General features: G+C 36.7%; 2 protein-coding genes across 2 annotated transcripts; both read right to left on the reverse strand.

The window, feature by feature from the left end:
• Nucleotides 1–8,358: 8,358 nt before the first annotated feature.
• Nucleotides 8,359–19,116, reverse strand: trim8b (tripartite motif containing 8b). Its single transcript, XM_060857533.1, has 6 exons — nucleotides 17,110–19,116; nucleotides 11,972–12,067; nucleotides 11,531–11,764; nucleotides 10,506–10,537; nucleotides 10,299–10,414; nucleotides 8,359–10,160 (listed from the first exon to the last, which is right to left on the reverse strand). The coding sequence occupies exons 1-6, from the start codon at nucleotides 17,680–17,682 to the stop codon at nucleotides 9,517–9,519; spliced, it is 1,695 nt and encodes a 564-aa protein (XP_060713516.1). The 5' UTR covers nucleotides 17,683–19,116; the 3' UTR covers nucleotides 8,359–9,516.
• A 1,647-nt stretch (nucleotides 19,117–20,763) lies between these two features.
• mfsd13a (major facilitator superfamily domain containing 13A) lies at nucleotides 20,764–27,683 on the reverse strand. Its single transcript, XM_060857541.1, has 9 exons — nucleotides 27,501–27,683; nucleotides 25,159–25,423; nucleotides 24,962–25,041; nucleotides 24,357–24,809; nucleotides 23,382–23,502; nucleotides 23,182–23,278; nucleotides 22,764–22,935; nucleotides 22,196–22,389; nucleotides 20,764–21,948 (listed from the first exon to the last, which is right to left on the reverse strand). Exons 2-9 carry the CDS (start codon nucleotides 25,321–25,323, stop codon nucleotides 21,707–21,709), a joined length of 1,524 nt encoding a protein of 507 aa, XP_060713524.1. The 5' UTR covers nucleotides 25,324–25,423; nucleotides 27,501–27,683; the 3' UTR covers nucleotides 20,764–21,706.
• Between the last annotated feature and the right edge of the window lie 30 nt (nucleotides 27,684–27,713).

Raw genomic sequence — 27,713 nt, forward strand, 5'->3', positions numbered from 1 at the left:
ATGAAGTGAAGCTTTATTTTTCAATGTCCTGTTATTTCCAAAGAAAATAACTGCTTAAATTATTCTGATGATAAAATTTAAATCTCAAACACATTTGGTAAAACAAATACAGTGCACAAACAGCACACACCGTCTTTAGTTTATAGTGCAAAGCTGGCTCTGTCTCTTTGGGGTTGAGTCTTTCTTTTCATGTACATAATGTTAAAATGAAAGATGATATGATGACAAAAAAAGAACATTAATGTTGCAATTCCGTTCTGCAACTTTCCTAATGTTTTCTCATATTTATTATATCTTTTGTTAATGATGATGTTTTTGTTTTTTATTTAAATTTAAGTTATGAAGTGTATCTGGGTTGCATCTCCTTGGTTATTCACAATCTAAATGTAAACAGACCCAGCCAGTTTCACTGATTCCACACACTCAGCTTCTTTGAGTGACATCCTCAAGCTGACACATGCACTCTGGCAAGGCACGCAGGCTTTATTAAGCCTGAATAAATCCTTTCAGTATCTGCTTCTCTGAGACAGGCAATTAGACAAGCCGCCCTACATCCCTGTGCATCCTTGCTAGCAAGCCAGAATTCTTATCTGGAGCCTTTTCTTTCCATCTGGACCTGAAACAAGCAAGAAGGAAGAGTCTGATAGTGCGCTACCCCTTCCGAACTCTGCTCATTGAAGAAAAGGCCCTCTTGTTATTCTGTCTGTGGTGTAAATGTTCTAAAGTGAGGCTGTTTTTGATGGATAGAGTCTAAGATTTTCTAGATATGTATCACTTCTGAGTTGAGGGATTGCTTTTGGGAGAAAATATACGTAAACAAGAATTAAACTTGATTTTATGATCATGCCACATGTTCTACTTTATATAGCTAGTTTATAAAACAAAGTTTAAAACAACTAAAATTACATTCATAATCATTTAACATTATTTTAACTATCAATTATTCATTCAAAGTTAATTAAAAAATTAATGATCAATAATCATCATTTCAATATATTTCTCACTGCACCTGCCTAACCAAATTAGACATGGCCCAGTTGTTTTAGAGGAGAATTTGTATTCAAATACAAGTCAAATCTCTTACTGAGAGTCAGATTACCATGAGTATGGCATATTCTACTCAGTGGAGCTGAGCATCACATCCCCACCCACCCCAAAAAATTGCAGTTTAAAGACCTGGACTTAAAATATTGAACTACATACACTGTATGTATCATATGATGTATTCACTATGTTCTGACATCAGACAGCAAAGTTTATCAAGGGCTGTTGTCAGGACCAAGATAAGACAAAAACGTTCTCAAAGAATAATAAAACCGTAAACATGCTTTGAATTACAAGGCCACACCTTTGATTTAAGGCTGTGGTTGATAGATGGCTTAATTATAAATGGCTCATATTAATTCTAACTCTATATTATTACCATATTGTTGTAGAGATGCACACTTTTGGACTGTCAGAAGTTTATTCATATGGACACCAGTAATAAAGACAGAAAATAAAAGTACAGATGGTCTTAAATAATTATTTTTGTCTTTGTTTCAGTCTGAAGCATGTGTTTATGTGCTTGAGCAATTGCTCAATATAGATATTTTTGTAAGTATTAAGTAATAAATATAAATTAATTGAATAGATATGAAAAGGTTGCATCGAGTGAAGGGAAATAAGCTTAGCATTGCACACGGCTGCCCACTGCTCCAGGTGTGTGTTCACGGTGTGTGTGTGTTCACTGCTGTGTGTGTGCGCTTTGGATGGGTTAAATGCAGAGAACGAATTCACCATACTTAGCTGTATGTCACGTATGTAAATATTTGACACAAAGCACAAGCATCTTTTATTTGCATTTTCAACATTAATCATCCCCCAAGTAAATTAGTGTGGGATTCTTCAGTTCACAAACTAATTATTGAGTTACGGACGGTTTTGTTTCAGCGTTGCTGTTACTTTGAAATACACCATGTCGTAAACATTGTAATATGTACTTCTAAAAATGCTTTTGATCATTCACTATTTTGGTAAAGCAGACTATAGACTGAATTGTCATTTGTTAGCTACATTAGCCAGATTTGATACTGCTGTGCTTAATAGCTTTCTGTCATTTAAATTCAACTTTTATTTTATGTATAGTGATGTAAAGAAGTCCATAAAAAAGATGGGATTTAACAGAAAAACTGGATAAGAACACACATAACAAGACTGCAGTAGTCTGTTCAAGAGAGGTGGGCAACAGGATGCAAGATTCACAGTTCAAGGATTGTTGTCATTGTCAAAGACATTAATATTAATATGCTTCTGACATAAAAGTAGCCAGTAGATCACATTCAGTTAGAATCAAGAGTTATTCACATTATATATAGTCTATTAATATGGGTCAGGTCTAAGTAAATTAAAACGTAATAAATAAAATATTACCATTCTTTCAAAAAGGCACTGATCCACTAAAGCAAGCAAGCAATAATTAAATGAATTAGCATAAAGTTTAAACTGTTATAGTTCAGTCTGCATATTGACTAGGATGTCTCTTTTAGGTGGTTTGCAGATCAGCAGTAGAAAAGTCAAAACTTGATGTAATTCTGTTGTGGGATTATTTTCTGTTTTTTCATGATTATATGACGAAAGATAAGTATAAAACGCCTCTATTTTCCGACGCTGTCCTTTTCGTCTGAGCACATGCCCCTTTGGTCTGATGCTTTGGCATGTAATTATGCCTGTTAAATTCAGACTTATTAGACATTTAGATTTGTTGCATTAAATTGCAGCATGTCTTGATTTTAACTTCCTGATATATTGTATAATCAATAGGCTCCCAAGATCCGTTCCAAATCCAAATGGATATCTGAAAAAGAACCTGCAAGCATAATTTTTAAGCAAAAAAAAAAGGATTCATCCTGTCTTGATGCTAGATGACGCCTGAGATAGGCACAGGCTCCCCGTGACCCGAGGTAGTTCGGATAAGCGGTAGAAGATGAATGAATGAATGAATGAAAAAAAGGATTCCTTTTTTTTAAGTAGAAGCTGATAACATAATAATATGTTTTAAAATTTCCTACCTTTACATACCTTTACTGCATATGTTAGTTTCATCTCTGTGGCCATTACATGCAGTATGTAACCATGGAAACTCAGTGGCACCTGGTTACGCTTTTAGAAGTTCATTAAAAGGTCTCATTAATTTATTACTGCATGGTAATCAAGATTTCACTGTGTTTCTTCTCATCACTTCTATTATAAATATCAATACCATGAGAAATATATACCTCCTAAATTATTCCTTTATGACACTAGGAGGGAATATATACATTGTTCTCGTATAGGCTTTATAAGAAAAAACTCACATCTTTGATTTATTGAATGATCATGGTTAATAAATGTTTTTTTTTTTTTTTTTGTGTTCAGTTGAAGACCAATACAATTTGCATGGCGTTAATAGATGCGTATCCTGGCTTCACTTTGAGCACTCACACCTCTGTTATTGACTGCTATTAAGATGCTGGCTGTCAGAGGGGTGCAGTGGAGGAGACATAATTATGCACCTCAACCAGACACAAAGGGCCCAACACCCACACTGCTGCCTTCTGCACCATACGGTCAGGAAACTCTCCTGTAGGTTGCATCTCCATGAATGATGCACCATTTCCAATAGGTCTAAAAACAGTAATGATATTATTAACATGGAAATGTTTAAAGTATGCCAAAGCCAGTTTTCTATGGTGTGCAAATATGAACAAGTTAGTTTCCATGACAGTTCCTCTTGTGAGATTGCGAGTATGTGTGTGGGGCATATCAAAAAGGAACATTTTATTTTTTTTCCATCCTATTTACAGTATCTTTGTACTGGGAGTTGGGCAGCTGTTCTGCATCTGCTGTTTTATAGGGCTGTGCTGCCTCTGCTTCTGCCAAACTGTACGTTTCACTTCTTTCCATCTATCAGAGCTCATGCAACAGTGGAAGACAAACCAGCAGAGCAATCAGGTTTCATGCCTAATGAGGTAATAGATTTGAGGTTCATGTAGCTTTATAACATTCAAACTAAGATGTTGAAAAAGTATTTACTTACACTACTGGAAAATAATGGTTCATTCTTAACATCTTATTGTGAGGCTTCATCTAAAAATTACACAGCTACACGTGTAAGCCTTTATTTAAACAGATACACGCTGTTTCTCCATGTTTGACTCAACACTTTATAATGCAACAACATGAAAGACAATTTCCTCTTGTTTCCCAAATGAGACAGGGGCAGGGATGATAAATAGAAAGAGATTACTAAATACTGAAAAAGAAGAAAGGGAGCAGAGGCAACACCCAGAGTGGCTGGCAGGTGTGTGTGACAGCTCAGTGGGCCCTGAGAGGATAGGGGGAGGGTTGAGTGTTGAATTACAGGGTTCCCAGCATCTCCATTGACACACAGGGGAAGGAGATGATGATCATCAGGATCAGATATTATATGATATTATATGCAACAGAAAATAACCACCAAATGTTTATTCTGGTCATTGCAATGAGTGACTCGATTGTATTAGAATTAATGACACATCTGTGTCTGACCGATCGATGCAGCAATTTTCCATTGTGTGTACTGCTATTAAAAAAAAAGCAAACTCATATAGGGACAAACCAAGATGTAAGACCAAAAGGTGTTAAATGGCACATTGGTCTGTGTAGCATTCTTATCTCCCATGAATGAATGAAATATAGATTTGCTGAATTAGAATGATTGTATCCTGCATAATGTAGAACTCAATACTGAGCTCAATCAATGAGATGGCCACTTAGGTTATAATGGCAGCCTTCAAATAAATGCTAAAACTACAAAATTAAATGTGGTATGTACAAAATGTGGTAGGTACTGTATCTTTGTTTTCTGAAGTATTACTTTGCATCTGTGTGTATTTTTATGATTGTATCTTAACTAGTAAATTCGCCTGCTAACTAACATTCATTGTAGACTGCAATTATTTACATCATGCACTAAGATACATATTTTCTTTGTTCAGATTGGTGCAATTGCAAAATATATTGTATGAGTAGGTTGAGCTTATTTTAGTAACCTTCTGCCTATAAATGTGATGAGCAATATTTACTCTGTGCCTTTTCTTATCATGCTTTGTGGTAGTATATATATTTTTGTGGCCTTACTGTGCAAAATCAGTTATAAAGTTCTCTTTATATGCTGCAGGATTTCAATAAATATGTGCAATTTGGAGTGATTGCAAAATAATATTTTTGCATTGGAGGAGGCACCTGACTGCCGATCAATTGAGGACCATAACGCAGTACAACACTGAAGGCCATTAGAGCATAGAAAATGAGAAATAAGACACCTCAGATTAGCTGCTGCTTGATGATGATAATGATCACGATAATGATAATGATGTGGAGTTGGTGGAAGAAGAAGAGGAGGAGAGAGACAGCATTATTTTCAATTGAGTAAATCTGTTGCAGGTGTTATATTGCGTCTTACATTTAATTGTAGGACTGCATTTTTTGGACCATGTCTTTTTAAATATTGAACATTAGTCATCTTATTAAATATACATACATTTGTTTGCCAACATTTAAATATACATTGTTCTACTCCTGTTTCTGTCAGGTAATATATTAAATTAAATACAGAATATGCTGTATACATAAATACAGAAAAATGTGCTTAAATGAAAGGTGTTTCAATTCATTGTCAGGGCATAATTTCTTTTTGACGTATTTGGTGATTTGGACAATTGATTATATTAGGAGTTCTTTTGATAAATAACTAAATAAATAAAGTTTTTCTCCCTACAAGAAATACATTCCGATTTATAATACTGCTACTGAAATACAAATCTGTTTAAAAATCCTATTACATCCATTGCAGCTGTGTTGTGGAATTTCTCTGGTGGTACACGTGAACTATATGAAATTTTAAAGGTTAGACTGCTTGTGAGATTATAGATGTTGAATGTGGCTGTGTTTCACTGTTGCTAAGGCTGTTCAGATTCACTCTCGTATGTAGCCCAGAGAAGAGCTGATTATGTGGCCCAAAACTAGGCCAACGACGCCAAAAGAAATTTGCACACTTGAATGTGTGAAACAGATGTAATTACTTGTCTGTAGTAATCACTTGTTTAAACTTCTCTCCTTGAAAATCATTAACTATGACTAAAGGTTTACTCTTCTATCTGAGAAAAAAAGCTGCTGTTTTCAGTCTGTCTCACAGCGATGACTGAGCCGGCGTGTGGGGGTCGGCGCTGTGGCATGACGAGGCCGATTATTTAGAGGGCAGCTTCTAATGGTTTTCTTTCTCCCTAGAGTTGAAAATAACCTCACTGACACCTCCACAAATTCATTCATATGAAGGGGAAAGCAACCAGCCCATGGCTTCCTCTCCTTCACACACATGCATACACATCAGGAGACAGAGTTGAGATAAATTTAGTGGCACCAGAGACAGTATCTTCTGAAACATAACCAAAGCAATTTCAAATAGGCAGGCAGGCAGGCACACACACACACACACACACACACACACACACACACACACACACACACAAAAATTCCCTCCCCCACATTTTTGGGAACTAGAAAAGGGCTGCACACAGGCAGAGCAGTGGGGAGTTTCACTGAACAGCAGCACAGTAGAGGCCAGGGTCTCAAGTAGCCAGCTATACATTGTGAAAAGCGTACACAGCCCTGTACTCACTGCTGTCAAAAAAGATCAATAAGCGAATACATTTTAAGCCATGTGGGAGACATTGCAAGCCATTAAAGGGATCTTTAAAAGTCTCTGTGGGCTGCTTCCTTCTCATAAGTACAACTAAAAGCATTAAAAAAGCATATGAACTGCCAACACATACAGAGACTATGTCTAAATCAGCCAGGCAGTGCTATTAAATCTATTTTTCTATTTATTATCTATTTTATGATAAATCTATTTTATTTTCACTCAATAAATAACACTAAGAATAATGATTAGTAGCGGAGGGAGAGAAAACATTCAATTTAGCCAATATATAAACTGAATGTAAGATTTAAGCTACAGGCATTACTGATGACAAAAAGCTTCTCGTTACATACAATAATGAGTTGTTTTCAGCACCTGATTGAAGCAGTATCTGTATTTACAGATACAGAGATCTCTTACACACTTTCTCCATCCACCCACTGGACCAGTGTAATTTTACTAAGATTAGCATTGGATAATGTCCTGCTGAGGAGGTGGATATTTCTACTCTGGTCTGCTCTTCCCTTTACTCCTGTAAAATTACAGTAAATTCTTTGCCTTGTGATGTTCCCAAAATGCCATAGCTGCTTGTTGGTTTTGGTTTTCCCTAAAAAGAGAAGCCTAGATGTAAAGGGAAGAAACCTACTCAGATGTCATTCAAAGACTGTTGAAAGAGCAAAACACATTTTTTAACAGCCTAATTACACAGGCAGCTAGATGTGAGAGACAGACACTTATAGTCCGTAGCCACTAAAGTCACTGGCCCACTTTTTAGCCGTTTGCTTTTAGTCTTTGATGTGGCACAAACAATAATCCGGGCTTTACTACAGTACCATATTGTACCTCTGTTTACATAGATAGAGCAAAAATAAGTAGGTCAATATATTTTAATATAAATGTAAGACTGGCTATTTGCTTTAATATTTGCTAAAAATGTATTTCAATAAATACAAAAAAAGTCACACTTTCCATAATTCAGCCAGTCTCTCATGGGGGCAACTCTCTCATCCTGAACCCAGCCTGTTGACCCCCATCAAGCCAATGCCTTTCATTTAATTGGTGGTCAAAAATGTAGGATTTGTCTCAGGTCTAGGCATTATGCACAGCAAGCCTGCTCTTAGTTATATCTTAAGGGAATAGTTCACAGAGACAGGAGGTCAAAACCAATGTTTCCAGAATTATCTTTCATTCTTTACTGATGAACTACAGTGACAGTTGTTTGTCTTATCATCCACATACTTGTCCTCTTTACCCTTCCCATCTTGTAGGCCTTTTTTTTTAAATGTTGAACTGTGACACACATCCTCAATCACCCATTATGTCACAACACAACTATGTCTTGCTTAATATTGCACTGAATAAGTTACACTAATTTCCCCCCAGTCACTGAAAAACAAGGTGTAAAGTAAACACATGCCACAATGTACAAAATAAAGGTGATGTTTAAAACCATTTGAAGACATTATTGAAATTACTATTTATTTGGAAAAAAAAAAAGTTATTTCCCAGTTACAAGTCTTCTGCTTTACTTGACAAAATATTTACAAAGAAAAACAACATATTTTTAACCAGATTCTTGCCTCCGTCTCTAGAGATTCATTGGTCAGTGCTTGTCATTACAGAATATTATTTATTATTAAAAAAAAGAACCTTCCCTGTTTCAAAGTCTTTTTATATTTCTTGCAGTTTTATTATTTTACTACAAGTGCTCGGAAACTTGTTCCCACATGCAATCAATAACAAACAGGAAGCCAGATATTCTTTGATTGGTGCCAGTAATGACATGATTCAGGAGAAAGAAGAACTGTATTGCTAATAAATGGAGAGGAATGTACTTCCAAAGTTCCTTCAGATTTTTTGAAAAATCAGGTCCAAATAACTCTGGATCAACACATAAGTTAAAGAGGAGTAATAGAATGTGAAACCAAAATTCATCCTGGGTTTCACAAAGTTAAAAAGGTATTTTTTTGTGTGGCAGCACTGTCTGTGTGGATCCATGTTGGGCAGCTGCTCAAAGCCTGGACATCTAGTCGCAGCTGTAACAAGAAATCACACGACAAGCAGGGCATTTCCATCGAGAGACTCTCAATAGGGAAGTATGCACAAATTAAAAAAACATAACCATGAAAATAATATTGCATCATTAAAATTTCCTCTCTTTTCCCTCTAAAAAATACAAAATTTCCTGTTACATATACAAGTAACCCAAACTTATACAAATAAGTATACCTTTCTCTTATGAAAAAAAACAACACTGAAGACGTTCCATCTTCTGCTAAATGATAAACATAGAAGATTGTAAAAATTTCAAAATATTTTGCTCATACAAGAATTGACTCACTGATTAAAAAGACTACTTATGTGAAATAAGTAGGCAAATAAAATATAGTGAGTTATAATTGTGTGAATGGTAAGAATGACCTTTTCTTGCTAACGGTATATTTCAATAAGAGCTGGCTGTTGAATTGAATACAGTAAACCATCATTTAAATGATTAGGAGCTCACACAAAATTGCAGCATTACTGATGATTAACCATTTACCATACTGTTCTTTGTCCATTTTGGAAAATGGTTAGTATTATTCTGTTGTAGTAAGTAGCAACGCATGTTAAGGGAACATCTTTAGTTCCTACGTGCAAAGTTATGCTTCACTTTGTAACATTTACTGTTTTAAGAACTTAGACATTGGACCTAAAGAACATTATATGACTGATCCAACTTATGTACAAAAAAAAAAAGATTCCCACTCGTTCACGTTCCCACAGCTTAAAAACCTAGCCGATCATGTGACTGACAGCAGTCACTGGAGCTGGGGTTAACTGGTGACGTAATGCTTGCTGGAAGACTGGCTGTAGAGGCCGTAGAAGTCAGGATGCCTGTGTGGCTGTGAGGCGTCTATCCAGTCCCGCATGGAAAGACTCTGGAGAGATTGAGACATCGCAGGTGTGGAGGGGAGGGGCTGATGGGAGTACTCCTGTGAGCTCACTGGCCATGCGAAGGAACTGGATCGAGGGTATGGTGGATGCCCCCTTGGGTTAGACACTGAGGGCACACCCGAGCAGTAGCAGTTATCCACTGTGCACATTAGAATCTTGCGTCCTCCATATTGAGGCAACTGTGAAGTGCTGCTATTTGGATAATGAGAGTGTGGAAAAACAGAACCAGAGTGGTGCATGGACTGAGAACTGGTCGCAGCACTGCTGTTTCCCACAGAGTTGCAAGGCCCCAGAGCATGCTGGGAGGACTGGCCCTCACTGGTGGAGGAACCTGGAGCTGGAGTCAGACTCAGGCATGGTTGTTTAGCAGTAGGACCAGAGGAAGAAGAGGAAGACTCCATAAAACTAGAACCAGCCTTACTGCTGCCTCCAGCATCAGAGAAAGCCACTGAGTGCCTGCGTTTCTCTGCACACAGATAGGCTGGAATAGTCTGGAAGAAGTTTGCAGGAGCGCTGAAAGGAGCTAAGACAAAAGAAGGGGAAATGGAAATGGCATTAGTAGAGAACACATCTAATTAAAATCTGATGAAAAACTTTCTTTTAATAGGTATTAAATGAAAAAAGCATTAGACAAATGCAGTGATTATTATTTTATATGTACCTTCAAGCATTTTACACAGGTTTTTCTCCCTCTTTGAGATTTCAGAGAGAAACAGCTTAGAATTGAGGCTGCCCACTTTGTAAGAGGGTAAGGTATTGCCAATATATGACTGAGACCTGTGGGAAAACAGAGTGTGTCAGACTCACATGTGTATAAACTGGAATGACTGAGACACTGATTTGATATGACAAGAACAGCAAGACTTACCTATCCATTAAGATTTTTACAGATTTTGTATTCTAAAAGGAAAAAGAACAGCACAAAATGTTAGTGCTTACATGCCAGTGCTTAGACATACTAACACTTACAAAAACTATTGAACATTTTGTAAGATTTTGGGGGAAATATAAATTGAACACGACTTTTGAGATTAGTGATGGTAATGAGGAACTGTGTTGAGGTGCCATAAAGTCCAATGACATCAATGTGTCACTGTGTAAAAGTCACAGAGTTCTGTGACATTTCTGGAGGAAGTGTGTTATCCATTAGTTAACCATAAACACCCATGAGGCTGGGCAGCTCAAACAATAAAACATCCTATTTTAGAGTTTGTAGAATGTTTGCAGAACTATTCTTTCCACAAAAATGGCAGCACATATACAACGGATATAAAAAGTCTACACAAGCCTGTTAAGATCGCAGGTTTTATTTATGTAAAAAAAGAAAACCTTTTCTATCCTCATTGTGGAAAGTAACCTATAAAAATTAAGTTAAAAAGAGTCATAAAGAGTTTAGGGAAAAATAAAAAAAATTACAATAATCTGGTTGCATAAGTGTGACCTTCCCTAAAGTCATGCTTTATGAAGCACCTTTCGAATTTATTATATCATTCAGGTTTTTCGGGGTAAGAGTCTATCGGCATGGCAAATATTGAGATGGCAATATCTTCCTACACGTTCTTCCAATAACATTCTAGATCCATATATGTAATAATTATTTAGGCATCAGGAAATATGTAAACATAAGGCTTTAAAAAATATTTCACATTATGAACTTATAGTTCAGAACCATACTATACTGAACCATATAAAGACTGTATGTTGGCTGTATGTTAAAGCTAACGATCAGAATGAATCCGATTTCAGTCTCCTCAGGTTCACTGTGGAATCAAGGCTATTTTTCCCATTACCAACAGTCATATAAAGGAAATTAATTTCCTGAAGTTAATAAGCAACCTATATAAAAAATACACTTTAATAATAAAGGTAATTTTTCTTGATTTCTTGAGTCACCCTCATAAATTTGATGTCCTCTGCCTTATCGGACACCATCTGGATGGAGCTGAGGAGTTTCTTGGCCTCTTGGCGTTTCTGGTTGAGCTGCAGGACCTGGGTGGAGTTCTCCTGACAGAATTTGGTATGAGCCTGATCGAGCACCTCCAGTGTCTTCCCCAAATCCTCCTCTAGCAGCTGCTGCATCTTCTGATACTGTAGCTGTACCTCCTCTTTCAGATGCTGCACCTTTTCCTGTAATATTCAGTCAAATATCAGACTATCAGACTATCAGACTATCTGGCTGCTGGCTTACATGGCAGTGTTAATTAGAAAATTATTAAAGGTAAACTGGATTATCTATCAAAAGCACATGGATTATACACAAGGTTTATTAGGGAAACCAGCAGCATATATTGGAAAGTTCAACATTAGTGCAAGGATTTTGAAACAGAAACACACCTCTACAAGACACTTGTCTGACTCTAGTTTGTAGAGCTGCTCTTCTATGTCTTGAACTCTGTCTTCAATCCGGTCCTGCTGCTTCATCAACGTTTGCTATAGAAACAGAATGAGTCATAACTTTAAAATAAAGCACCTTAAAATAAATCTGGCTGCTACTAAAATATCTAATGAGACCCCAACAGCAAGGACATACTGAAATTGTGGAATTATGGCACTTTTGTGTATAAGCAAGCCAGTATTAAGTTCCTTAGTTAAGACATTAAAGAATAAATTTATCAAGAATAAAATGACCATTTATTTTTTGTTTTTTGTTTTTAAAATGTAATAAAACAAGATCATCCGAACCAACCAATACAATGTGACTATTTTTTTTTCTTAGAATCTCTAAAAAGTCGAGCAAAAGAGATCCAGTTTGGATGCAGTTCAGACCCCATCAGCACATAATAGAAGTTGAATATTAATTAATTTCCTGTTAATATTCAATCCTATATAAATCAGAAACACAATAACCAATGGGCCTTTAACACGAACAAATGTCAGTGGTAACAACAATAAAACATTAAATGAGTCTAAATTAAATGCCTGATGCAAGAGAGCCCCAAAAGAGGAGGTAGAGGTGCTGTCATGGTAACAAAGCTGGGGATTTTTTATTTTTATTTTTTTTTTACTTTAGCTGCCTTTTTTGATGTGTATTCAGCAGGTGAATATCAGGCAAGGGGGGAAGAACTATAGAAAGCAAAGAGGACAGAAAAGAAATAGAAGAAACACATTTATTTCACACTATCATCCCCCATTTTGTCTTTGTCGGCCAGCATGTCAGAGACAAATAGCTGTGACCCTCGCTGTGTGCATACTGGAGCAAAGCTCTGTAATGAATGCAAGCTGGCTGGCAGATAAAAATGCTTGCATCCAGTACAAACCTAAACCACACCAATGCAGCTGATGATTTAAAGCTCCTGAATCAGACCAGTGTCTAGTTCACATGACACCATTAAGCTTTTCTTTAAAACATTTTTCTGTATTTATAAACCCTGATTGTGCTGTAGCAAATTCCCAAAGCAGTGCCTCCACACATACACACATCAGTAATCGTTCAACTCTGCCTTGCAACTCTGCAGACACTCAGACACAGCCAGATGCACTCACTGACCTAACAACGATATGCATGGATTTTGAATCCCAGAAATGGGCCACATCGTGTTCCAGACATGATCTCTGCATCTTGTCAAATTTTAATGATATTGGATATGGGTGTATCCAGCCACAAACTAAATAAGACAAACAGTTGGGGTAATTGAATGCCCATAACCATCTCAGCAGCCAATAAATCATACAAGGGTCTCTTTCTCAACCTTCTCAAGGTAAGAATGTACAGTTAGGATAAAAGATTGTAATGCATTAATAATTAAATTGATATTATCAGTTGAGAGGACTTTTACTGTGCATAGAAGATCCAACGAAATTTAAACTTACAAAACTGAAAAAATTACGAGCATCGGTAAAAGAGCAGACATTGCAAGGGTAAACATTGTCAGTATAGAGTGATGGGTCCTGGAGTGATAGGGATCAAATATTCAATGTGACCACTACTGATAACAAGTGCCTCAGTACACAATGAACCAGATCCGTCATTGTCAATCACTCCATACAAACACTATACTCTACAGATTAGGTCTGTATTTAATGTCAGTCTGTATTTCAGTTCAAATGTTAGATAAATATTTAGGCAAGGAATGTTTCTGTATGCAGAGTTTGCTAATTTTACTCCTGTTTTATTCTTTTTAACATATTTTAAACAGTTTTTTATCAAAATCACATTTATTTTTTTTAGTTATTTTTTTATATTTTATTATTTTTTTTAATTGTTCTTTGTTTTTATTATGATTTTATCGTGTGTCTCTTATTTTTACATACATTTTTTTTCTCTCTTATAAACTGTTTTCTAATTTCTATGTAAAGCACTTTGAATGACCTCTGTGTATGAAATGTGGTATACAAATAAACTTTCCTTGCCTTGCCTTGCCTTGCCTAATGTGGGTGCTTAAACTGATTTTAAGGATGGCCCATTCAAATTCCCATGTCTCAGAGTGCCAACATTTTCTTGAGTGACTGAGATGAGGTTTTTTCAATAATTTTTAGCGCAGTGCTTTAAACAACAAACACTTGCCTTTAAATCCCAAAAAACATTGTGGTAAAAATGCATAAGAAGACATTTTTTTCCCCTTTGCTGTCAACTAAAACAATGATATAGAAAACATATAGTAATAGTAATCATAAAGTCTAGTATAATGGCAACATATCAATGCATAAATAGTGCTCACTGTTATTATCAAATATGGCTTTCGTCCTCGTTACTGAGCTTATAAGAAGTGTATACATTATAACTGTAAAGGATGCTAATTATTTTATAGCACAGGATTACAATTAATTGTATGCACAATTTAATCTGATAACAATATATACTAATTTCAAGTCATGAAGTCAACAATATGTATAAAGAATGAAGCCAAGTACATCATGCTTTTAATTAGCAATTTTGTTGAATCAATAAAAAAATGTCTTATTTAATTTGATTTGCTCAGCTCTAAAGAACTCCATGCATCTAAAAAAAAAAAACCTTACGGTGGACATTACAGGGATAACACATATAACTATTTGTCATATTTATGTATACCCTTAAAAGGCATACCATATATTTAACCCACAAAAAGATTTTCAGGGTGACAAATTGTTGTACAACCATGTTAAACTCTTCATTTAAGCTGAATCATGCAAGAAAATGAACTTATTCACAAGGTCAATTCTGTGCATAAATGAGACACACCTCTGTTTCAGCAACTCCACCCTGCACATACAAATCCCACACAACTTTTCAAGAAGCGTGAAAGGCTGTTATATCTGTGGTCTGAATACTAACCTCGTCAGTTTTGAAATTAACTCCTTACCATGTGGACGTAACTAAACTCATGTACATAATGCAACCAGTTTATGAAGTCTTACTACAAGTGTAATAGTTTATTAATATGCTGTCTAATGGCACAATGATGTTTTTTCTGACAGCTTTTTTAAAATAACTGTGTAAACTAGTGCTACTGCAGAATATCTCCTTTAAAAGCTACTTATAAATGGTTTTGAACGGGCTGAATATGACAGTTTATTTTAACATGCTGTGTTTTTATATGAAGCCAAATAAAGCATCCTTCATGAGGCCAGATGTCAAATAGACTGGGGATTAATAAAGGACATAAAACAATGCAAATTAATATCAGACTACTATAATAAATTAAACCGTAAACAAATATTAATGCTTCCATCCACAACAAGGTGGTCAGAATTTTAGTTATCTACAAAACAATTCATATTCATGTTCACTAAACAATAATGTAATAACGAGTGAAATCTATGACCTAATTGTAGTGACTGATGAGTTCAGGCTGCTGCCAGAAGCCTATAGGGGGAACGTAATATTGCACGGTGGTATTGCCATCCCTTTCTCTAGGGGGAGTGGGGGTAGGGCATACAGAATCACTGTTGTCTGAGGACAACATCAAGGTCAGGGTGAACAGAGCAGACTCATCCATACCTTCAGGTACAGCTGGTCTCTCTGCCTTTTGGCCCAAGTAGAATGATTAGCATTGTCCATAAAATCTCACAAATCTCACGTTTAAAAGTCTACGCAATGCAGAACGATGCCTTTTTAAACACAAAATGTCCACTAGGCTTATTCACGCAGGTCTATTCATCAGATGGCCAACCCACCATCAGACTTTACACTAATAAATCTGAGCTAATTATATAAAAACACAAAAAGCCTGCCAATTATATTCTAACACCTATAGAAAAGCAAGAACTGTTAGAAGTAAACAAGATTCAAATGAGGTTTTTCCCCCCTTCATCTGTGCCACTAAAAATAAGGCTCCTCATTTAATCCTTCAGTGGCAACCCACCACCCCCCTCCCTGCCCCAAATGCCAAGCAAGGATGCACCTGGTCCAGAGAGATAAGACCAGAGGAGAACTCTGGGAGTGTTTCACAGTTTAGCCCTACTGGAAATCACTCATATGGAACCAAAAAGGAGAGAAGGACTGGGGAGCCTGGTCTAGAACATTGATAAAACTCTCCTCAGATTGATGGGTTATGGCATAAAGCTCTAAAATGACCAAATAAAACTTGATGGTTGTTAAAAAAAAAACAACAAAAAAAAAAAAAACAGACAGCTAGGATAACTGGTAGGTAATAACACTCCGTAATACTGTTACCTTTTAAACAAGCTTAAAATCAATCAAATCAGAAAGACTCACTAGAGCCTCTTGATCTTGAGTTCTGCACTCCTATTTTAGGAGTAAACTACATAAAATGCTCACTTTTAATTTAAATAGTAACCAAGTGACCAACCGAATCCAGTATAAACATACTCGGATTTGTCATGCCAGCTGATAGTATGATAATTCCTTAATTCACCCCAACAACAATGCAGGACTTTCTAGTCATAACATCTAATCAGAATTGATCACCATCTGATTAATGTTACGGATATAAACAAAAATTAATAAATGCATTATTCAGACTGAATAGTTAACAGGTTCTAAACAGATACAAATACAGATATGAAAGAGTAACTCTCTGATAAGGGTTGCGGGGATTCAAATGAGGTTGTTCGTTTGTTTATATTTTGGGGAACTGAACCAACTGAATCCTTTAGATAACATAAAACAAGTCAGAATTTACAGAAGATGTTAACAATTGTTGGTAACAATATTCACCTCTGGTATAGTTCCCCCTCCCCTGGTGTTTTATATGGGCATATGGGTAGGGGATAAGTAATAAGATTATTATTATTATTATTATTATTATTATTATTATTATTATTATTATTATTAGACCACTTCAGGCCACACCCATTTGAGATTTGAATCCTAATTCAGATACAGAGCACTTTTTGGGTCATTAAATAGATACAGAACAAGATAATGACATTGATTTACACATATAATTATCTTGCCTTTCCACTTGGCTGTTCACCTAAAGGACACATGTTAATCCCAGCTATAAACATGTGCACTAATCAGAAAACAAGAACTAACAATCAAGAGTTTTGTTTGCCAGTCAGTGTTGGTTAGGTGTTTGCGATCTTACCCGGATGTCATTGCGACGCAGCTCTACATCGCAGACGGCGTGTCCGTGATGTGGCGCACATCTGGCCACACAGCAGTAGTGGCACACAGCAGCGTGCTCGGCCTCGCAGTGGTACAGTCGGTACTCGTGGTGCAACGGGCAGCTCCATGCTCGTGCCTCGGCTGCCTCCACTAACAAGTGTCCGGCGTTGGATGAGGGCTGCTGCAAGTGCGTCTGTACGTGTGACTGGCAGCATGGCGCCTTGCATCTCAGACACACTTTCTGAGCAGGCATTGGTGGCCCTCGACGACACAGGATGCAGTGCAGCACACTTGGAGTTTTCTCTATGTTCAGTGCGTTGAACTTTTCTACGATGTTCGACAGCTTGTGGTTTTTCTCCAGAGCTGGTTTTTGGCTGTAGGCGTTGTTGCATTCCGGACACCGGACCATAGCCGCTTCCTTGGCCCAGGCTTCGTTTATACAAACGCGGCAAAAGTTGTGCTTGCATGGCAGCTGAACCGGCTCCGAAAACACATGCAGACAGATCGGGCATATGAGCTCTTCTTCAAGACAATTCTTCCAGGTTTCGGCCATTTCGAGTCGATCTCGTTTACAGATTCGTGTTAGTGACGCGTAAAAGGTGCAGAATGAGAAGTTTATAAAGATGCACAGACGTCAAACCACGACTCCTATAAACCCATCCAGACAAAACCTGCTCCTGCTTCATCTAGTGGACGATAACCATTGTGTACAACCAGTGTGTCTTAAGGCCTACTTTCGGAGACATGAATGTTTGTGTAAAAGCGCAGCACTGCTTAAGATCAATGAGGAGACATGATGCCACCTTCTATCACCAAAGTCTCACTAATCCGTGCATGTTCTATGCGTTAAGTGTGTTTCTTCTCCTCAAGCGCACTTATCTACATTGTGCTTCCATTTACCAATTTATAATCAGTCTTTTTTAGTAACAGCGACTCTTAAATCATGCGTGTTTTGATAATGAGCAGACAGACTGACACAGATCTGCTGACACATCTGAATGATATGCCTTGGCAGTTCCTCCCTCTAGTAGGTGAAGGTACGTTTATGGGCCTTTTCAGCGCAGCTTGAAAAGACTTTTGACTTGTTCATGGAAGGCTATTTTTATAACCCTACCATCAACGATCAACTAGGATTGGTATTTTGGACTGGATCATGACCGCGTATCCAAATAAGATCTCTGTGATATATTAACACCGACCAGTACTACCGTCTCCAGTGCGTCATACTTTACATTACAATCTAGTTTCACCATTAAAATCTACTGGGTTACTTTCATTTTAGTCTAAATGTCCTAGAAACAATATCCTAGCATTAGCTTCTCAAAAAAAACCCCCAAAAAAACACTAAGTAAGAGCACAGTATTGGTCTTGGGTCTAAAAAACAGGAACGACCGGTCGCTTCGCTTTTTCTTTGCCAAAACAGACCACGAAAGGTTTAAAGGCTTACCAAGCAATGGAAAGATCTGCCATATCCAGCTAGCGTGTGGTGTGAACAGCTACAACATGAACCTAGTTTGATATCAGATCCTTACTGCTAGACAAAACCGTGTTTCCTTTTATCTGTATCCGGTCGAAGCGAATAAACACAATGTAACCAGTTCCGAAATCTTCTGAGCGGTGCTTTACATGTTAAAGGGAACGACGCCGTGATGTCCTCGTTATTCACTCCTGTCATCTGCCATCTTGTGTTCCTCTTTAAAAATGAAAAAAGAAAACGTCCCTTTGCTAAAAGCAGCTTCTCGCCTTTACTGTCCACAAGGCGTCAAACGCGTAATGTAAAACTGCACATTTCCTCCAATCTGTCCTGGCTGTAGAGTCCTGAGGTTGTTCCTCTGTGGATCAGACGTCCTGTCTCACCACGGTAGAATTTAGGATTTCTCACTAGCTATATAGACGGCCTTTGATGAGGGAAGGAATGCAGGAACAGAATTGAGTTTCAACACATCTCTCTCTCTCTCTCTCTCTGTCTGTGTGTGTGTGTGTCGTTCTCAGCGCACACACACACACACACACACACACACACTGTTCCCTCCTCCCAAGCGGTCCGACAGACACGTGATCTGTCACCGCGCTGATACATAAAGAGGCGTGGCTTAAACAGGAAGTAGAATTATTTAAAGGGACAAACAGAAATTATTATTATTATTATTTTTTTAATAAACTTTATTCAAATACAAACATTTAAGGCATATTTAACAATCATAAATCAGTGTTTCGTGTTGATACAGCATTCAAAGAAAAACAGAACAGAGAAAAAGGAGAAAAAAAAGAAAAAAGGGGGGTCTTAATCTAATAACATATACGAGTCCAAAGTCGAAAGAAGTTTCAGGGCTTTTCTGTCCATCATCCATTGAAGGGATTTTGCAAATAACTTCAAATCATTTTTCCATCCCGTGAAATGGGGTTTAACCCTTAAATACTTGCATCTGTGGATAAAATGTTTTCCTAACACAATCAGGTTATTTATCAAAAATTCTATATTTTTATCATTTATAAACACTCCAACTTTAATTGAGGTCATATTCAAAGGATGTATCAATATATCTTTAGATTGTATCCAATTTTGAAATGAAAGCCAAAATTCATTTACCAATTCACACTGAAAGAAAATATGCTCTCTCTATGCTCAATGTCTTTCTCACAAAATCCACATGAATTGTTTTCCCAATTAAATCTCTCATGTAAAAAGGAGTTGGATGAATAAATGTCATTTAAGATTTTGAATGTCACTTCTTTAGCCTTGGGAAGAATTGAGTATGATAAATATCGTTTCCTTATTTTTTTCGCTTTTTCCACACTAAAGTCTTGCAGAACATATTTTCTTTTCAGTTGATTAGGATAATACTGTTTAGATATTTCTAATAAACTTATTTGTAAACTGTTTGCTATTTAAATTAATACCTTCAATGCAAAGTGATCTCATTTCTGATTGAGAGTTAGAATAAATTACAAACTGCTGAATCATTGTTTTCAGGGGACAAACAGAAATGAAATTAATCTTGTACGCCAAGAAATAATCTGAAATATGGTAATACGAGACTGTCATTGCATATCAAATGAGAATATTATTTACATTTCCAGTATTTGGCAGACGCCCTTATATCCAGAGTGACTTAGATTATCTCATTTTTATACAACACCTGAGAAATTGAGGGTTAAGGGCCCAACAGTGGCATCTTTGTGGACCTGGGATTTGAACTCAGAACCTTCTGATTGGGAGAAGGTATCTACTATCTAATATAAATAATACTTCTGTTTTATTTTTTTCATGAAATGCTCATATGTTGTTCAATTAAGGCAAGGCAAGGCAAGTTTATTTGTATAGCACATTTCATACACAGAGGTCATTCAAAGTGCTTTACATAGAAATTAGAAAACAATTTATAAGAGAGAAAAAAAATATGTATAAGGCATTTATACTTGCCTTGCCTTGATTGAACAACATATGAGCATTTCATGAAAAAAATAAAACAGAAGTATTATTTATATTAGATAATGTCAAGAAGTGTTAAACAGAATATAAATCCTAAAGTGAGTCTGCTTACAGAAAGCATTTGAATTCAAAATGAATTAATTCACCAAATAACGTTTGTTCCCTCTGAGATCAATAACAAATAGGCAGAGATCAAGATAATACGTGAAGCAACACAAGTAACTTTATTTTCTGCAGAGTATTGATATGAATGAATGAACCATTACTAAGAACAACAGAGACATTAATCATCATTAAAACATCAGTAATGTCAAATTTCCTGAGTTACAATGCATCTCCTTCAACACAAAACAAAAACATCAAAAAGGTAAATATCAGTCACTTAAAAATACCGACAAAGACAGTACTGTAAAGATTCTTTTTCCAAACATTTTCCAAGCTAGTACATGATTTGTATAAATCAGTGTCTTAAAAAAATGAAGCATATTTGAAAATGGCAGTTTAAAAAATAAAAAATGTACAAAAGTACTCTCATCTTTAGAAATTTACTTGTATAACTGGTATTTCAGGGATAATTAGTGTAAAATGCTAGGTAAAAAAATATTTTTTATTATTCAAAAAGAAAGTACACAACAAATATGGGAGGGGGAAATAAACTTTTCTTAGCGTACAACTAAAATTTTCTGTGACAAACAAATGGTGCAATTTAATCAATGAAAACACCACAGAGGCTCATGCAGTTTATATCCACTGGACCTGAGCTGTTATTTTCTCCCAGAAATGAGATTAGCACAGTACAAAATGCAAAATAAATAGGTAAACTGTCTTTTTTACGGAAAAAGATGAAAGCTGAGTAGGTAAATCAATGTTAAATCCATTCCTATGATAATACTATTGTGCAGTCAAAAGGGGTAGAAATATTACCTTCCTATATGTCCTATATGGTCCCACACAACATGATTGTTTTAAGACTTCATATTTGGTCCCTAGGTCATTTAGTTTATAAATATACACATGCAGATGATTTCTCACCATAAGAAAAATAAGGCTAGTTTCTCAATGATTTCATTTTCATACAGTCCTTTTATAAGCAATACGTCCATCCTGAGTCTGTGAGAGTTAGTGAAGAATGGGGTGGGCAGTATTAGATGGCCTTCACATCAATGAGTTGTTGAGCACCCTGCCTTCTGGCTTTAATGCCTCGTAATCGGTGACCGTGGAGGGTGAAACGGGACCAAGCCAGTAGCTGCAGCAGGGCACAGGTGATGGGCACAAACACCAGCAGGTAAAAGCAGCCCTGGCGCAATGGCAGAGAGCTCTCTGTGCCTGAAACATCTACAGCTGGCACAGAGTCTTTAAGAGGACCCCTGTCAAAGATGTCATACCCTAGAGAGCATTTGGAAAAAAGATATGACTTTAAACAAACTGGTGAATTGAAAACCTTTAACCTGAAGAAACGCATAAGTATTCTTCCTCTTAGATATTTGCACATTGTGTTGTTTACAGCATAATTGGGGGATTATTGCTTTACAGCCTATGCTTACAAAGTAAGATGTATATAGGGTTTTTGTTTTTTTTTTGTAGTTTTTCACTATTCAGATCAAATCTGTCCATTGAACACATTCATACAGACCTGTATACACACACAGCAGCCAGGTGCCAATAAGTGGAGCGAAGGTCTGGCCGGGTTTTGTTACCAAAGCAACCATACCAAACATCAGTGCAGAGGCTGCTTGCTGTCGCCGGTTCAACACAAAGTCCTCATCAACAAGGTCTGTGATCACCAGATTTAACAGCTTACAAGTCCCTTCAGTAAACACTCGATTACTGGAAAAAAATGATTCACACGATTTACTGGATTTAGTAGTGACTTAGAAAGTACAATCATGCTTTCAGCAATATTTATACAAATAAAATAAAAAAGAAATAAAAAAAAGAAATTATATTCTATTATCATTATAATGTGTGTACTAATATGTTGATAATAATAAATGGTTTGAGTATTATGGAATAATATTCAGTGCAATTCTTAGGTTACTAGAGAGTAGAAATCAAGCATACGGATCAAATAAATAAAAGCATACCTATGCTAAAAATAAGCAGATTTATTTAAGACATTAAGGACCATGTTTAGTGTTTGTTAAAAACAAATGCTTTGTCAAGACATGTTTGTGTATTCCAGTCTAATTTTGAGCTCTTACCTGGCAATAAATAAGCAAAGTAGGTAGACCTGGTCTGCTCCTGCAAGCAGCATCGCTAAACTAAGGCCCAATTTCAAAAGAAAGAGGCCACGAACAACCTGGTAGACACCAAGTTTTTGGCTTAATGTCAGAAAGTAAAGGTTGTTGACATGGGGAGCTATGTAAGAGATGCCTGTGATTTTGAAGAGAAAAAGATGTATCACACTAATGTATTGTATTTGTCATGCCTATTTGTGAAATGTAATGGACATGTCCACTCAAACAGTCACTTTCAATGTTAATTCTTTAAAATAGTGAATGGTTAGTAATTAACAACCCATAGGTAATACAGCAAATACTATTCATAAACTAAAGACTTATGAATAGAATAGTAATTAGGCTTTTGGAATAATGTTCCACAAGGGTTGAATGCTCTTACCCAGCAGAAAGGAGCCAGTGGAGGCAGATATGCGGTCTGATAAGAGGTGCTCCAGAAACAGTGGGAAGAAGTTGCTATTAAAATGGCAGTGAAATACCTGTGGATGAATAAAGCACTATGTGGCAAGGACTGAAAGTTTTAAAATATGTATTTAGGAATAGACAAAAACACATACTCATGAGTCCTAAAACAATAAATACCTGCACCAGATTCATTGAAACAAACCACATAAAATTTCTGTGGTGGGAAAGTTGCTTCAGATACTCTCCAAGAGTGATGGGCTTCTCAGTCGGAGCAAGAGGAGCCTGGCCAACAGACAATCTGTGAAAAACGGAATGAGAGTTATAAAAATGAGAGTTGGAGGTCGGTAGTGTATTGAAAAGGCATTTTCAATCTCTTGTGCTCACACAAAAATACTGGGACAGATTTGCAATATGAGAAGCCTTTCTTGTTTACTTGGCTGTGAGGCAGACCAAGTCATGTTGTCCTGTTACATCTTTTTTCAAACATTTTTGTTTAAGCTGCTCTCTTGTGCTCACACAAAAATACTCATAGGGGACTGGGACAGATTTGCAATCTGAGAAGCCTTTCTTGTTTACTTGACTGTGAGGCAGACCAAGTCCTGTTGTTACATCTTTTTTCAAACATTTTTTGTTTAAGCTGCTAACACTTTAAGAAGATATAGCTCACACTTTTATTAAACCACATGAGCAACCTATAAAACCTACAGCAATAACAGAGGTCAGTAAAGTAACAGAAACAGTACAGCAATGCAATGACTGTGCTCAGTATTAAAACTGTAAAACCAAACAGTTACCAGGGAAAATTTTAGGTTGGGGAAAAAGCCATATTCTATAAATGTGGAGTACATTAACTTGGAATATTCCTGCTTTTCAAACTTTCCTAAATGCTGTTTTATATTCTTAAAATACCAGGTGTTCTTAAAAAGAGGACTATCAAAAAAGGTCTCTCAAAAGTTTAGACTATATATATAAGAAAGAAGATAACATATAATAACTGATAATGGCAGGTTGTCATTTCCAACACTCAAAGAGAATAAATGGACCCCTGGCTAGTCTTCATTGATAGAACTTTAAAAACCATAGATCTAGAAGAAAAAATTTCTATTAATCAAATTTGCTGAATGAATGCAAATATAAAAAAAGTGAACATACTCTTTGAGAAAGTCCCCTTCTGCATTCTTGCGTGATTGGACTTCATTTTGGAACCTATGGCGCAGAATTTGAGATACCACAGCAAAGCCCAGCACTGATAGGGCAGCCAGTGCTACACAAAAAATCCTGAATGACATAAAGTCATCTTTGTCCCAAAAGGAGTAGGACAGGAACACTGAGAGTGATCCTAGTGCGCTGAACAGGGAGCTGTGGAAGTTCAGGCGTGTGCGTTCGTCTGCAAACACGGCCAGGTCAGCCAGCAGGGCGTTGTGGTTGAGGTCCACCAGTGTGAGGAAACCATCGTAAAGGCACAGGCAGATGAGAAACTGTAGACCAGGGTGGGCCCAGGCCACCCAGAAGGACAGGAAGGAAAGAGCAAAAAGTGGCCCATTCCTGGAGAGAGACTGAAGACGTTTCAACACCACTTCAGGTGAAGATATCTGAGATCCAGACCTGTGTGGTCAAAGTCATACACATAAAGCTTGATTAATAATAAAACAAAACAGCTGTCCACCTTATAACATTTCTTCTACTATTGTTTTAAATGTTTAGTTGTACTCAAAATTTTTGCTTTATCTGTTTAGCGAGAAGAAGTGGGTGCTTACTGGGGGGTGCTTAGAAAGGAGCGGTCACTTAGCCAGCCAAAGAGAGGGTCATTGAGGCTGTTCCATATCAGGAACACAGTCTGTGTGAGCAAGCCAGAAACACTTAATGACCAAATGACTCATCTAGGTATAAATTAATGCATTCGGTGCACTTTATGCATAAGGCTGTGTGAGCTTCAGAACAAACTATAACTCACCTCTCCCACCCAGAAGGAAAGTTTGTCTATCTTGTAAACGGACACAAAAGTGTCCACATAATAAAGCAGGAAGACATTATGAAGAATGGAGACAAAAAGGGCCAGGGAGCCATACAGCACAGCTGTGGAGACACCCAGGCAACACTTCCACTCCCTCATTTCCATCTCTTTTTACATTCTCCTGCTCCACCTCTGCTTTTCCTCAACCAGCAGAGTTTGTCTCAGTCCACAAACCAGGATGTGGTCATCGTCCTAGACAGGAATCCTGTGAAAAAAAACAAACATAAAGTGCCTTAGCTTAGATAAATGACACTTTTAAATGCAACTTTATTGTTAGCTTTCATAATCATCTTAAATTATATATTGATATATTGTATAAACAGCAACCTGTAGTCATACGCTTGGTTTACACTGTATGATTTCCAGCCTGATTTTATCACAGCCACAAATCTCATATAATAAATGAATTCTTTCATCATGACTTGAGATTAAGTCTAAGAAGGCATAATGTGACATACTACAGTGCCACTGAAGCCAAAGACAAAAATCATTAAAAAAAGCCAATAGGAAATTTAGTCCACATTACCTCAAGCAAACTCAAGTACATTATATTCTGTACAAGTGCAGATGATGCTCATTTATAGAATAAAGTGAAAGTAATATTTTTAGAGTTTTAATTCGAGTGTTATCCCAGTTTGTTACAGACCTCGGTGAAGATTTTATTGAGATCATCTTATACAGTGTGACAAAAATATTTAAAGGCTGCTGTAATTGCACAGAATAAACTAAAAAAAACTCAAACTAAAATCAAATATTAGGTTTACAGTGAAATTAATATTAATACAAATTTGTGTTCCCTTTTGAATTTTTAGGAAATTCAAGAAATCCATAAACACCTACGTCTACACAGAAAGGTTTAAGCATTAATTACACTCAGGAAAGTTATCCATAAGCAATAATTACTAGTGGTTGGGGTTAAGAAAGGATTAAGGATTTCTCAGGGCTAGAATCAGTGTTTGTGTCGAGTTAGTCTTTGGCAGTGTGACAATAATCTTAAAAGGCAACTGTAATAGCAAAGATTACAGATGACAGAGATATTGCATCTGAAATTAAGTAGTCTAATATTTTTACACACACACACACACACACACACACCAGCATTTCAGGTGCTTCAATGCATCCTATTCAAATATACCACAAGAGCTCAAAGTGCAGTGTTAAGTAAATTAACCTAATACAAGTTATTGTCATGATGCATGTAAGATTCTTCACAAAACATTTACACTAAGCAAGGCAAAAACCAGACACACCACTGGAGTGTGATTATTAGCTATAGGCTCATATTGAGGGTTTAAAAATCATACTTTAGGCACAGTTCAAATCAGATCATAACTAATGTTAGTGAACTTGTTATTCCTGGTGTGTGTCCCATCTGATATAAGCAGTAAAGCAAAACCACTGGCTTCTCGTCACTGCATGCACAGAGATATGTATCTCATCTCTGTGAACAGGTGGTTTCTCTTTTACTGCTGTATTACGAACCCATATCTGATTCACACTGAGATCAACAGTCACACAGTAATGTAATACGGTAACAGGTTCCCACACCTGTATCCTATGACTTACAGCAAATATAAAGCACCCTGCCATCATTACTGACGTATTACACATAGTTTAATGTGAATGAAACTCTCTCTGTTTGAACACTGAAGTCTCTGCAACAATAATGAAGTGCTTTCACACGAAGGCTAGCTAACACTTTTTAGTCTCCACAAGTCACACACTCGGAGCTGTATGCGATTATTCATCATCATTGCAACAGGTTTAATTATCTAAAAACTGGTTAAAGATAAAGATAACTAATACCTGTAAACCTTAGATTAACTACCTAACGTTAACTTGTAGCTAGAGATTCTGCCTCGGTTAACGTTGCTAATCAGGCGCAACATGCTAGCTAGTTAAAAACAAAAACCAGCTTTTTTACCCATAATCGAAACGAGTGATTCCACTAACCAAACCTTTTTATAATTTTTTATCGGTTTATTTATTTTCCCCCACAAGATGATTATTTGGGCATAAAAGCCTGCCGTGTCTGACACAAAAAGGTTTAGTTAGCACGCTAACTAGTCATAGCTAGACATTTCTGGCTTTCCCCAAGCAACAAGCCTGTCTAAAAATGTATAATATTCGTAATAGTATAGCTAGTTTAGTCGGTAAACGCCAGAAACCTCCGTAAACTTCCTGTACACGTCCTGTTCAAGCTTTCATTTTACACAAGGCTGGCAAGTAATAACAACGTCTTATTAGCTTTTACCATGTCTTATTAATCATGAAATACCTACCATGCGTAGACAAGGTCTTTGTTGCTGCGAGGGTGGTACAAATAAAGCTGCCCTAAAGAACCCGATTCCTATTTTGCCTTACAGTTTACAGTCATGGAAAAACTGAGTTTAAGCATCTGTTATGTGTGAGAGGAGATTTGTGACGTATAAAACCCTCTTCCTAATCTTTAGAACACTTCCTCTTTCTTATCATCCGGATTCTCTCTTCATCTA

This window comes from Tachysurus vachellii, chromosome 2, assembly GCF_030014155.1.
Source record: "Tachysurus vachellii isolate PV-2020 chromosome 2, HZAU_Pvac_v1, whole genome shotgun sequence".
In the NCBI taxonomy this organism is placed as follows: domain Eukaryota; kingdom Metazoa; phylum Chordata; class Actinopteri; order Siluriformes; family Bagridae; genus Tachysurus; species Tachysurus vachellii.

Coding starts and splice junctions, on each gene's coding strand:
- mfsd13a (XM_060857541.1), bottom strand. CDS start 25,323: ATGGAAATGAGGGAGTGGAAGTGTTGCCTGGGTGTCTCCACAGCTGTG. Junction 23,279..23,381: donor TTTCAATGAATCTGGTGCAG/GTATTTATTGTT, acceptor ATTCATCCACAG/GTATTTCACTGCCATTTTAA. Junction 22,936..23,181: donor CACTGGCTCCTTTCTGCTGG/GTAAGAGCATTC, acceptor TCAAAATCACAG/GCATCTCTTACATAGCTCCC.
- trim8b (XM_060857533.1), bottom strand. CDS start 17,682: ATGGCCGAAACCTGGAAGAATTGTCTTGAAGAAGAGCTCATATGCCCG. Junction 12,068..17,109: donor TGCGTCGCAATGACATCCGG/GTAAGATCGCAA, acceptor CTGTTTCTATAG/CAAACGTTGATGAAGCAGCA. Junction 10,161..10,298: donor CCTGTGTAAAATGCTTGAAG/GTACATATAAAA, acceptor CTTTTGTCTTAG/CTCCTTTCAGCGCTCCTGCA.